At 41.9% G+C, this 12,625-nt stretch overlaps 1 protein-coding gene across 1 annotated transcript in view; it reads right to left on the bottom strand.

Annotated features, from left to right (window-relative positions):
• Window positions 1–2,518: 2,518 nt before the first annotated feature.
• The window catches only part of LOC126198688 (myrosinase 1-like), a 59,236-nt gene continuing 49,129 nt past the window's right edge, over window positions 2,519–12,625 (bottom strand). The window contains exons 10-11 of the mRNA XM_049935184.1: window positions 11,910–12,016; window positions 2,519–2,757 (exon numbers count right to left, since the gene is read on the bottom strand). Of these exons, the coding sequence (XP_049791141.1) occupies window positions 2,631–2,757; window positions 11,910–12,016 (234 nt within the window). The 3' untranslated portion in view covers window positions 2,519–2,630. The remainder of the gene's footprint in view (window positions 2,758–11,909; window positions 12,017–12,625) is intronic.

The following is a 12,625-nucleotide window of genomic DNA, read 5'->3' on the forward strand; positions in this document are numbered from 1 at the left end:
GCCCAGAGAGGCCGAGTGGATCTAGGCGCTACAGTCTGGAGCCGGCCGACAGCTACGGTCGCAGGTTCGAATCCTGCCTCGGGCATGGATGTGTGTGATGTCCTTAGGTTAGTTAGGTTTAAGTAGTTCTAAGTTCTAGGGGACTGATGACCTCAGAAGTGAAGTCCCATAGTGCTCAGAGCCATTTGGATTTTTTCGACCATTAAATCCAAGTTTTCTCATCTCTCGCCTAACTGTCATAGTACTTGCAGTGGATCCTGATGCAGTTTGGAATTCCTCTGTAATGGTCTCGATAGATGTCTGCATATAACATATTACGACCCTCTTCAACAGTCGGCGGTCTCTGTCAGTCAACACATGAGGTCGGCCTGTACGCTTTCGTGCTGTACGTGTCCCTTCTCGTTTCCACTTCACTGTCACATCGGTAACTGTTGACATAGGGTTTTTTAGAAGTGTGGAAATCTTGCCTATAGACGTGTGACAAAACTGACACCCAATCACCCGACCACGTTTAAAGTCCGTAAGTTCTGCGGGGCGCCCCATTCTGCTCTCTGACGATGTGTAATGAGTACTGACGTGGAGTACATGGCAGTAGGAGATAACACAATGCAGCTAGTATGAAAAACGTATGTGTTTGGCGGCGTACGGATACTTTTGATCACATAGTGTATACAGATTAATAAAAAAAAATGGATAAGAAAATTCACACAGGGCGTCTTCCTTATGTACATAAACTAAGGAAGTTTCAGCCAACAGGTATTGCTTCCACATTTTGAAGCTGAAACATTCGCTGTTATGGGGCAATGGGACAGTAAAATACAAAATATCCTTCAGATACCCACCGTCTCGCAAAGCGTTCAAATTCAATTTTATCACAGAACGGTAGACGAGAAGAGGGAGAATGTGAGTAAAGAAGCAAAATAAAAACAATGTCGGTGCAGTAATGCAACGTCTGTCTCCTCTCGTATATGCATAAGAAATGTAGGCCTGTCATTAGAGTGTAGCATATCTTTCTTCAGCTGATTAAAAGACTTAAAACTGCTTGCACTTGAGGGAGTTATTCTTGCCTCAGCCAAAATCCTACATTATGAAGACGATATTTACACTACTGGCCATTACAATTGCTACACCAAGAAGCAACGCAGATGATAAACAGGTATTCATTGGACAAATATATTATACTAGAACTGACATGTGATTGCATTTTCACGCAATTTGGGTGCATAGAACCTGAGAAATCAGTACCCAGAACAACCACCTCATGCCTTAATAACGGCCTTGATACGCCTGGGCATTGAGTCGAACAGATCATGGATGGCGTGTACATGCAGCTTCAACACGATACCACAGATCAACAAGAGTAGTGACCAGAGTATTGTGACGAGCCAGTTGCTTGGCCACCATTGACCAGACGTTTTCAATTGGTGAGAGATCTGGAGAATGTGCTGGCCAGGGCAGCAGTCGAACATTTTCTGTATCCAGAAAGGCCTGTACAGGACCTGCAGCATGCGGTCATGCATTATCCTGCAGAAATGTAGGGTTTCGCAGGGATCGAATGAAGGGTAGAGCCACGGGTCGTAACACATCTGAAATATAACGTCCCAATATTCAAAGTGGCGTCAGTGCGAACAAGAGGTGATCGAGTCGTGTAACCAATGGCACCCCATACCATCACGCCGGGTGATACGCCAGCATGAAGATGACGAATACACGGTTCCAATGTGCGTCCACCTCGATGTTGCCAAACATCCGAAACAATGTTTTGCCATTCGTGCACCCAGGATCGTCGTTGAGTACACCATCACAGGCGCTCCTGTCTGCGATGCAGCGTCAAGGGTAACCGTAGCCAAGGTCTCTGAGCCAATTGTCCATGCTGCTGCAAACGTCGTCACACTGTTCGTGCAGATTGTTGTTGTCTTGCAAACGTCCCCATCTGTTGACTCAGGGATCGAGACGTGGCTGCTCGATCCGTTACAGCTGTGAGGACAAGATGCCTGTCATCTCGACTGCTAGTGATACGAGGCCCTTGGGATCCAGCACGGCGTTCCGTATTACCCTCCTGAACCCACCGATTCCATATTCTGCTAACAGTTATTGGATCTCGATCAACGCGAGCAGCTGTGTCATGATACGATAAACCGCAATCGCGATAGGCTACAATCCGACCTTTATCAAAGTCGGAAACGTGATGGTACACATTTCTCCTCCTTACACGAGGCATCACAATAACGTTTCACCAGACAATGCCGGTCAACTGCTGTTGGTGTATGAGAAATCGGTTGGAAACTTTCCTCATGTCAGCACGTTGTAGGTGTCGCCACCGGCGCCAACCTTGTTGCTCTGAAAAGCTAATCATTTGAATATCACAGCATCTTCTTCCTGTCGGTTAAATTTCGCGTCTGTAGCACGTAATATTCGTGGTGTAGCAATTGTAATGGCCAGTAGTCTATATTTATGAGTCCAGCAATAGTCTGGATCAGGCAGCGTGTGAGCAGTCAAAAAGAACGGACTTAATGCATAAGATATTAAATAGTTTTATTTACAAATAGTTATGGGTTAATGATTTCTACAGAAAAAATATTTACAATGTTTATTTTTAAGTTTTCCTTGACACATTTACAGCCAAAAAATTATGTGAAATATTCTTCTGGTACACTCATGTTTCTGTAGATGCCAGCAAGGAAGCTCGCAGATGCCTTGGGTGTTCTTGTCCTTTCAGTACTGTTGAAATCCACGTGGTAGATTCCGAATTTCACTCTGAAAGAAAGAACAGAAGAATGAATTTCAATTTTTTTCAGAAGCGGCAAATTATTGCAGTACCAAATGTCAAATTGCATTTAAACTGTTGAATAAAAGAGCTGGGCATTATTAAAAAACAGTGATTCAAATGGCTCTAAGCGCTATGGGACTCAACATCTGAGGTCATCAGTCCCCTAGACTTTGGACTATTTAAACCTAACTAACCTAAGAACATCACAGACATCCATGCCCGAGTCAGGATTCGAACCTGAGACTGTTGGAGCACCGTGGTTCCGGACTGAAGCGCCTAGAAACGCTCGGCCACAGAGGCAGGATATTACTCAATACTGCTACATATAGACACATCTGTCATGAATGTCAAAGTAAACCAAGCTTCCTCGGCGTAGTTCGCTGGAGAGCCTGTGGCTCCAATTCTGAATGGGACAACTTTTCTGGCCGTTACTACACGTCTATGAAATGTAGCGGAAGATATTTTCAAGCTTAGACCGTTGGTTTTCAGCACTCGAAATTACAGGTGAACCGGTGACGTCATTCGTTCATTCAAGCGCTACTGTGACAGACAAATCATCGAAGAACTTCCCCGTTCTGGTTGCCTGCTGTCAATAACACAAGCTAATAAGGTTGAAAGGATATCTATATATCTCTATATCCTTTCATCCTCAATTTTAATCTCACTCCAGAACCTTCTTTTTATTTCCGTCATAGCTTCTTCCATACAGAGACTGAGCAGGAGGGGGGATAAACTACATTGTCTGACAATCACTTTTAATGCAGGCACTTCTTGGTCTTACATTGTCACTGCACCTTCTTTGTTTTGTGTGTATTGTATATTGCCCGTCTTTCCCTATAGCTTACACGAATTTATCTGACAATTTCGAACACCTTGTTCCATTGTACATTGACTGTTCTTTCCGACATGTGCGAAAGAGCAGACACCACCCCTATATAACTTGGGCGAGAGGATTCAATGTTTCTTTCTATGCGGGCACACACACACACGCCAGAACTGCTAAAGTAATTGGCGATCGCTACGAGTAGTAAGGATAACGGGCAGATGCACTACGTAAGTAGTATGTGGAGAAGTCAGAAGCGTAGAACGTTCAGGAACTGTGTCCAGAAGGCACAGGCGGTCGAAGCTACGGTTCGCGATAAACGGAGAAACTCGAGTTTGAATCCGCGTCCGGCAGAAGTTTTCAACATTCCCCAATAATTTACTTAATTTTCCTACAGCAGCTACTGGCATTATTACTTTGATTAACTGAAAGGCGATCAGTGGAAAGTTTCGCTGATGACACCGCTATCCTAAGTGAAAGCGAGGAGCAGGACATACTTAATGGAATGAACACTCCACTGAGCACAGCAGATATATTGAGAGCAAAGCCAAAAAAGACGAAAGTAATGAGGAATAGCTGAGATGATGTTAGTGAGAAATTATCAAAATTTGGGGCTAAGAAGTGAATTAATTGAAGGAATTCTGCTTCCTTGGAAGCAAAATAACGCTTGACGGACGAAGCAAGGAGGACATGTAAAGAGCAGTCAACTGAAAACGAAAAAGATGTAGAAAAGTAGTTGAACTGTTAATTATTTCAAAAGTAATCGCCATAACTGTTAATACATTTATCCCACTGGAGCATATGACAGTCAACGTAACGAATGACTTTCTTTAGGACTCTAAAAATAAAAAATGGCTTGGGATGAAATCGGGATTGTATGGAGGATGTGAAAGGGCTCTCCTGCGATAATTGTGCCACGTAGTCGAAATAAGAGAAACACCATCTCCGGGAAACTCGTGATGACCTTTTTCTTTGACTGCAAGGGATTGCTTCTCATTTCACTTCCGGAACACGGCGCCACAACTAACTCACAGCAATACGTGAACACTTTGCAAAAATTAAAAGTGCGCCACCAACTCCAAATGTCCAGTAGTATCAACGGACGGCGTAAGTCTTTTGCAAGATAACGCAACTCCACAAGCTGCTGAGGTTGTTTTGACTACGTTGCAGACATTTCGGTGGGAGGTCCTTACACATCCTCCAGACTGTTCCGATTACTCTCCATGCGATCTCCAAATTTTTGGAGCGCTGGAGAAAGGCATTCGTGTCTGTCGATTTGCTTCGGACTGAGAGGTACTTGCCTAGGTACAGTCATGGTTTCGTAGACAACCCTAAACGTTTTTCCATGAAGACTCTGATCGTTTTGCCTCACAGTGGGTTAAAATCCTTGACAAATAATAAAGAGTTTCTTACTTTTTTCCAGAGGTGTTTTTTTTTTTTTCATTCGACTGCCACTTACAATAAGTTAGTTCGTTACATGTTCAATAGATCACTTGAACGATTTTTTTTATCGAAATGATACGGAACGAGTCAATTTACGGGATACGTATAAATGATTAGTGCTAACTTAAATAAAGTTTATTTTTTATTTACTATTTTTATTTCATTCCTTTTCTTTAGTGGGTACCAGTTTTTACGTAGGAATACTGCAATGGAATAGAAGAAGTCCAGTGGAACCGCTTTTAAATTAGATTTAACAGTTACTTCGCTACGAATCAGTCATTCTATTTTATTGAGCAACTGATCAAAAATTCTTATTACTCCGTACTGAACTTTCTCTCTGAGACATTAACAAATGGTTCAAATAGCTCTGAGCACTATGGGACTTAACATCTATGGCCATCAGTCCCCTAGAACTTAGATCTACTTAAACCTAACTAACCTAAGGACATCACACAACACCCAGTCATCACGAGGCAGAGAAAATCCCTGACACTGCCGGTAATCGAAACCGGGAACCCGGGCGCGGGAAGCGAGAACGCTACCGCACGACCACGAGCTGCGGACAGACATTAACAGCTTTGACCATGGGTAATAAAGGTTATTTTTGTCTTCAACGTTGTAGGTATGTGCATCACTGCTCTTCTCGGATTGTGAGGGATTATTTATGACGAATTTCGTTAGCGAAAATATCACACCCGTGAGTAGCACGACATATTATTTCTTACTCCTTGTTTTTGAGAAATCAACTTTTTTTTTTCTAAGTGATGAGTTACCCTAGAAAATTATTCCATACGACATTATTGAATCGAAATGTGCAAAATATGTCAAGAAGTTGATACGTTTGTTGTTTCCAAGATCAGCAATTGTACGAAGAGCAAATAATCAAACAGGCACCGACAAAGAAGGTGTTCCTGACCAAAATAAGTTCTGTCTCCTGAAGCAATGCAAATTAATGGATGTCCTCTTACCAAAAAATGGACACGTACATATAACTAAGTTCTCGAATAGAGAGTGACAGCTGCGGGAATGAAGACGTGTGATCAAGAATCAAAGCGATCTGAATGCGATTCAGAGACGTAATTGGTATTCTTTGTGATAAGAAAATGCCTATCAACATAATAAGAACAATAGTGGAGGCAGTAAAATTGTATAGTGGCGAGTGTTGTCCCACATCTAGAAGTGTTGAGTAATCATAGCGTATCATAGAAATGCTACTACTGAGAAGATCATTAGGTTTTTGCTTGCTCGATCGCATCAGTAATACAACGATCAGGCGACGAGCTGGAAGGGGAGGGGGGACTTCCCGATTAATAAAAAGATGTAAGAATGTAGACTACAGTAGCATGGACGCATCATATGGGCACCAACTGCTTCAGTCATCAGCTCGGCCTCTCATCTCACTGTCGAAGGCCAGATACACTGTGGTGGCTGGACAGTATGACGGCAGAAGAAATATCAAGAATCCTAATTCTACAGGAAGCGTCAGAGCATAACAGATGGTGTACATTGACCCTGCTCCAACGAGGCAGCGCTAAGAATAAGAGGAAAAAAAAAACAACAAGAGAGATTTTCATTTACCACGTGTGCAGAGATGTTGTAACTTATGATTCGCATATTATTTTGTAGCCAAGACACACCAGTTGAGATGCGGGTGGTTAATAAATCCTTTAACTTTTTTCCATTTCAGCCATTTGTCGAAGAACCGTTTTACCTATTGCTGAATGACTATTTGTCCTCGGCCTATCATCCGAGTTCAAAGCAATCAGTGTCTTAGTAAGCACTGTAATCATATACGAGAAAAAGTTCTTTGGCCTCACTTTCTCAAACCGACAACATGGCGTTCCTTCAGGCAAGTTGTAGACGAAATGGTGATTGCTGTTGACAGTTCAAGGAGTGATAACGAATTTAAAAGCTAGGCGAGAGTGATGCAATGCAGCAAAGAACACAGAAGAATCAACTTTAACGATTCCCTAACAATCATAACCGTGGCGGAACAAAATGTGGCCGTTTCGCAAGAACCACTCCCTCATCACCTGAAGTTATTTGAGGAAACCGCGATACTTGCAAATAAAAGATTTTCGTCGTTGCAGGTGTTCAAACTCGTTTATTTCACTGAACAGCTGAGGAGTGTTACTCCCACATCACTTGCGAAGTTCCAACACACGCGATAAGTTATAGCTGTTACGTCTCATGTGTTCATCTACATCTACACCAACAGTTCACAATTAAGTGCCTGGCAGAGGGTTCATCGAACCACCTTCAAGCTATTTTCCTACCGTTCCGCTATCAAACAGGGCGCGAGAACAGATAGATCTTTCTTTGCGAGCTCTGATCTCTCTTATTTTATTATAATGATCAGTTGTCCCTACAAAGGTCGGCGCTATCAAGGTTTCTCGCTTGCGGAGGAGAAAGTTGGTCATTCAAATTTCTTGAACACCCCTCTACAACGAAAAGTGAGACACCAACGCTGGTATCATATCCGTGACACTCATTCGTCTATTTAGCGATACGTACAGAACGAGTCGCCCTTCTTTGAACTGTTTTATGTAGTCCCTCAATCTTGCCTGGTAAGGATCCCGTACCACAAAGGAGTACACTAGCAGAGGATGGACAAGAGTGGTGTCCACAGCCTCTTTACTGGACTCGTTGCTTCCTGTTAATCGGTTGTGGCCAATATACCGGCTTGGAGGGTATGCATTGGCACGAGGGCCATAGCGCTCTACCTGGGTGGCAAATTTAACTTACCGCCACACCACTCTATCTTAGTGCTCGGAAGGGGCAGAGGGAGAGACTGCAAATGTACGGCATTTATACGGCAGTGTAGTCGCGCTACATACGACTTGGTTTCAAATTTCACGTTCCTCAGCAACACAGATCACAAACAAATTTACAGTATTATTTAATTTTTTTTCTTTTGTGCACTGATGACTTAGTATAATTCTTATCTAGTACAAACTGTCGGCGAAAGGACGCATACGGACAATTTCATAGATTTTCGTATCGAAGATGCCATGTAATCATAACTTATTTAGTTTCACATTCGAAGAAAGGTCTTCCCTCCAAATATGCCGATCGAGATATTGTAGCACTTTCGCAACCTCATTATGGAGATGTGGAAAGTCTGCCTGAGGAAAGAAATGTACACGTCCTGCACAGTCTTAGTGGAAAAGGATTTATCATTAATACAGGAATTACCTTACAAGTCTATCAGTTACATCTGCACATGCAGAGGGGCGCTTTCAACTGAAGCGACAAACGATCTCAAAAACAGCTCAAAAACAAGTGTAAGAATGACAGCGTCCCCAAAACGTTTAGGACACTATCCTCGCAATTCTTTCAACGCCACAACTAATTCCCTAACATCTCCTTTTCTTTAACAGCAGTGAGTGTAGGGAACTGGACTGTCTTTGTTAGAATGCGTCCCTTTCATAACGCGATTTTCTTTATAAGCACATCGCCATCAGATCAGAAAGAAATTGTTTCTCACCTTACAGAGCCTTACTATGGGCTGGATACAGTCAAGACCACTTTAAATGCGACGTCTGCACTCCATTATGCATATAGAAGTCTTGAGTTCGAGTCTCAGTCCTGCACACCATTTTAATCTGCCAGGAAGTTTCATTCTGGATGTTCTAATTTTCGTTTCTGCACTCATTTTTCCTTCATAAATATAAAAATATCCGGGTTTATATCGAAAGTTTGTCTGGGTATTCTCCTTGACTTAACCAACGTACTTTCCCGTAGTACATAAAGTCTCCAAATTCTCCATTCAGTTCCATCGAAAACTGTTGCAGATGACATTGGAACATGAATGCGAGTTTAAAAATTTTGCTAGTCATACCACCAGTTTTTTAAAGTGCTGCATGCCTAAAAATTTAGCAGAAAATGCTACTTGAGCAAACGAATAATGAATGCCGTCTTTCGGTAGTTGTAATTTTTTGCTCTTTCAGTGTCGATTAAATCTTTAAATTCTTCCTGCATAGTTTGCAATATAGTTTCATAGTAAAGACGCGTCAAATGTTGCTTATGCTACTACATAGCTGATATTGAGAATTCTCAACCCTCTCTTCTGTCATTCTCATTCGTTTTTAAAGGCTTGTTACAATAAATCGCTAGACTGCCGTTTTTCGTGCAAGCAACCGCTGGACCTGTAAACCTCCTCCACATCGCGGACAAAGAGTGAAGTGTTAACAGCGCTGAACCACGGTTCTGTCGAACTGAAGAGAGTTGTATCGAGCAAAATAAGCCATTCTCTAATACTAACTGAAATGTCGCACTTTGCAAGTACTTCCAGGAAGGTACGAGCAAAGTGGAAACAGGCCGGGTATATTGCTCGCACGTGGGTTGTACTATCGCCCAGCGTGAAGTTTCACACGCTGTGACCGACCCTGCTCTAAATGTTCTGCCAATGAAGCTTGCGCTTTGGTTACCTTTTCCCACAAAATTATCAATGTGATCGTTTCAAATTAAGGTTTTCGCAACTGTCATCCTTAACTCTTTAGCTATATTTACATCCTTTACATTTGTGTGACTTACTGTGCAACCGAAATTCAGCGGGTTCCTTTTAGTGCTCATGTGGATGAGTTCACACTTCTCATTATGTAGAGTCTGGTATCACTTTTCGCACCTTACAGATATCTCGTCTAAATATTTTTGCAGTTCAAATGGTTCAAATGGCTCTGAGCACTATGGGACTCAACTGCTGTGGTCATAAGTCCCCTAGAACTTAGAACTACTTAAACCTAACTAACCTAAGGACATCACACACATCCATGCCCGAGGCAGGATTCGAACAAAAAAAAAATGGTTCAAATGGCTCTGAGCACTATGGGACTCAACTGCTGAGGTCATTAGTCCCCTAGAACTTAGAACTAGTTAAACCTAACTAACCTAAGGACATCACACACATCCATGCCTGAGGCAGGATTCGAACCTGCGACCGTAGCGGTCGTGCGGTTCCAGACTGTAGCGCCTTTAATCGCTCGGCCACTCCGGCCGGCTTTTGCAGTTCGTTTTGATCATATGGTTGTCAGACGTTAATGACACCATAATCTGAAAACAATCTAAGAGGCTGTTCAGATTGTCTCCTTATCGTTTACGTATCAGGAACATCAGAACGCCTATACAAATGTTCAAATGTATGTGAAATCTTATGGGACTTAACTGCTAAGTTCATCTGTCCCTAAGCTTACACACTACTTAACCTAAATTATCCTAAGGACAAACACACACACCATGCCCGAGGGAGGACTCGAACCTCCGCCGGGAGTAGCCGCACATTCCATGATTGCAGCGCCTCAGACCGCTCGGCTAATCCCGCGCAAGCCTGTACCATTCGTTGGGAAACGTCAAATATATCTGTTTCGCTCGATGAATTTTTTTGAGTTATTATAGGCTGGAACATATCTGACAAAAAATTGCTTGTATAATTAAAACGATACAAACGATGCTCCACAGGGAAGCGGTTAAAAGGAAGTTCCACTACAGCACTGCGTTAGCATTTCGTTAGGTATCTTCATACACATAACAGTGGGCATACCAGTTCCAATGCTGGTAGCTAATGCTTTTATAATAGGATAGTGTTCTAAAAATCTCTGTCAGATTCATGAATCCCTACTACTTGTAAGTTCCAGCAATATGGTAATATTTTTTCGAGTCGACTCAAATATACGATATTCCACAGACAGAATCTTTGTTAGCCTTACACAATCTCCTAAGTTTGTGAGAAAACACGAACACGAGATTCCAAGATCTACCAATTAACTTAATTGGAAAAAATTTATCGGACGAAATCGTCAGGACTTCGTTTTATAAATTTTAATATACTGTCAATGCACCAGTCTTCGTTCTCCTCCGAATTTTCACAGCACTACCAGTTGAGAAGTTTAAAAACAACTGCTCATCATGAGGGCAATAAGCACCCATCTTCTTATCCCATATTTGATAACACCGCTGATAGACTTCATTGTGACTATTAGCAGCTATTCACTGACAAGCTCAATATTTGACTTGAGAAATTAATAAGTGGGCAGGATCGAGCAAGGGAATAAGTTTAGCAGAAACAAAACGACACGAAAACTCTCCGGCGCTCAAGTTCAGGATTTCGTCGCCTGCATTAACCGTAGTCATTATGAGGAGACAACAGAGGCAGAACTCTGAAGTTAAATCCATTGTTTCCGTTTGTCGCGGCTACAGAAATGAGACTATCTTATCGAACTAGGTGTCGCGAAAGGAGCCTTTTCCTTGTTAGTCGAGCGGTTCTAGGCGCTTCAATCCGGAACCACGCTGCTGCTACGGTCGCAGGTTCGAATTCTGCCTCGGGCATGGATGTGTACAAAGTCCTTAGGTTAGTTAGATTTACGTAGTCCTAAGTCTAGGGGACTGATGACCTCAGATATTAAGTCCCATAGTGCTTAGAGCCATTTGAACCTTGTTAGTCCTGTGGGATGATAATGACGCTTGATGATATGACAAGGAAACTACGAAAGTGGTCATTTGCGGCATAATGTAGCCTTTTTGAAGTCAGAGGGTCATAAATGGTAGACAGCTGCAGAAGGTTCTAACGTAATATCCTCCCCAAAGTCGGGAACATCCAGTTATGTTCCGGAAAGTAGGATCAGGGCCTTCATCACGTTGTTACTTAATACGAAATTTGAAAGAAATGCAAATGTAATTGTTTCAAAAACCGAACCAAATGAATGATCTAGTTCATCGAAGTAAGAAGGCTTGTAGAAGTTTACAAATATGATTCTTATGTTACGTATTGTATCCCTTTTTACCCTTATCGAAACATTTCACTTACGCCGCTGACAAGTGAAAGGACGTAGTATGTCTGTACACAAGACCACGCCGTATCATCTAATATCAACTTACTCGTAACCAGAGTTCCATTCTAAATTGTCCAGAAGGCTCCACGCTGTGTATCCAATTACGTTGGCTCCATCTTCGTTTATAGCTTTCAGCATTTCAGCCATGTATTGCTGAAAAAGGTAAAAAAGATGATGGTAAGTTCACTTAATGAAATCAAGCCAAACATGTTTTTCAGTAAAATAATTGCTTCCAGTTAAAGAACCGATCAAAATCCAAGTGTATCCCTTGAGTACCGAGAGAAAATATGGAGCTATAGTGTTACATCTCATTCTTGTCTTGTAATGTTTCATTCAAATATGATATCTTGGTTGAGTATGTCATGACGCATTCAGTTAGTTAATACATAACTGTGAGAAAGTAATACCATGAATATCAACTATATAATGGTGTGTGCAAACACACTGCTCCTAGATTATTTACTAGATCCAAACGTACTGTTCTACAAAGTAATTACTGAAATAACCTTTTCAAGGAAAGTGTGAAACATCTTGTCACTGAATATGGTAATGTAAGAGGTGGTAAGGTGTGAACTATTTCTGAAAGATGTTACCCAAAGAAATAACAAAAAAAGAAATATATATACACTCCTGGAAATTGAAATATGAACACCGTGAATTCATTGTCCCAGGAAGGGGAAACTTTATTGACACATTCCTGGGGTCAGATACATCACATGATCACACTGACAGAACCACAGGCACACAGACACATGCAACAGA

Source organism: Schistocerca nitens, chromosome 8, assembly GCF_023898315.1.
Source record: "Schistocerca nitens isolate TAMUIC-IGC-003100 chromosome 8, iqSchNite1.1, whole genome shotgun sequence".
NCBI lineage: Eukaryota > Metazoa > Arthropoda > Insecta > Orthoptera > Acrididae > Schistocerca > Schistocerca nitens.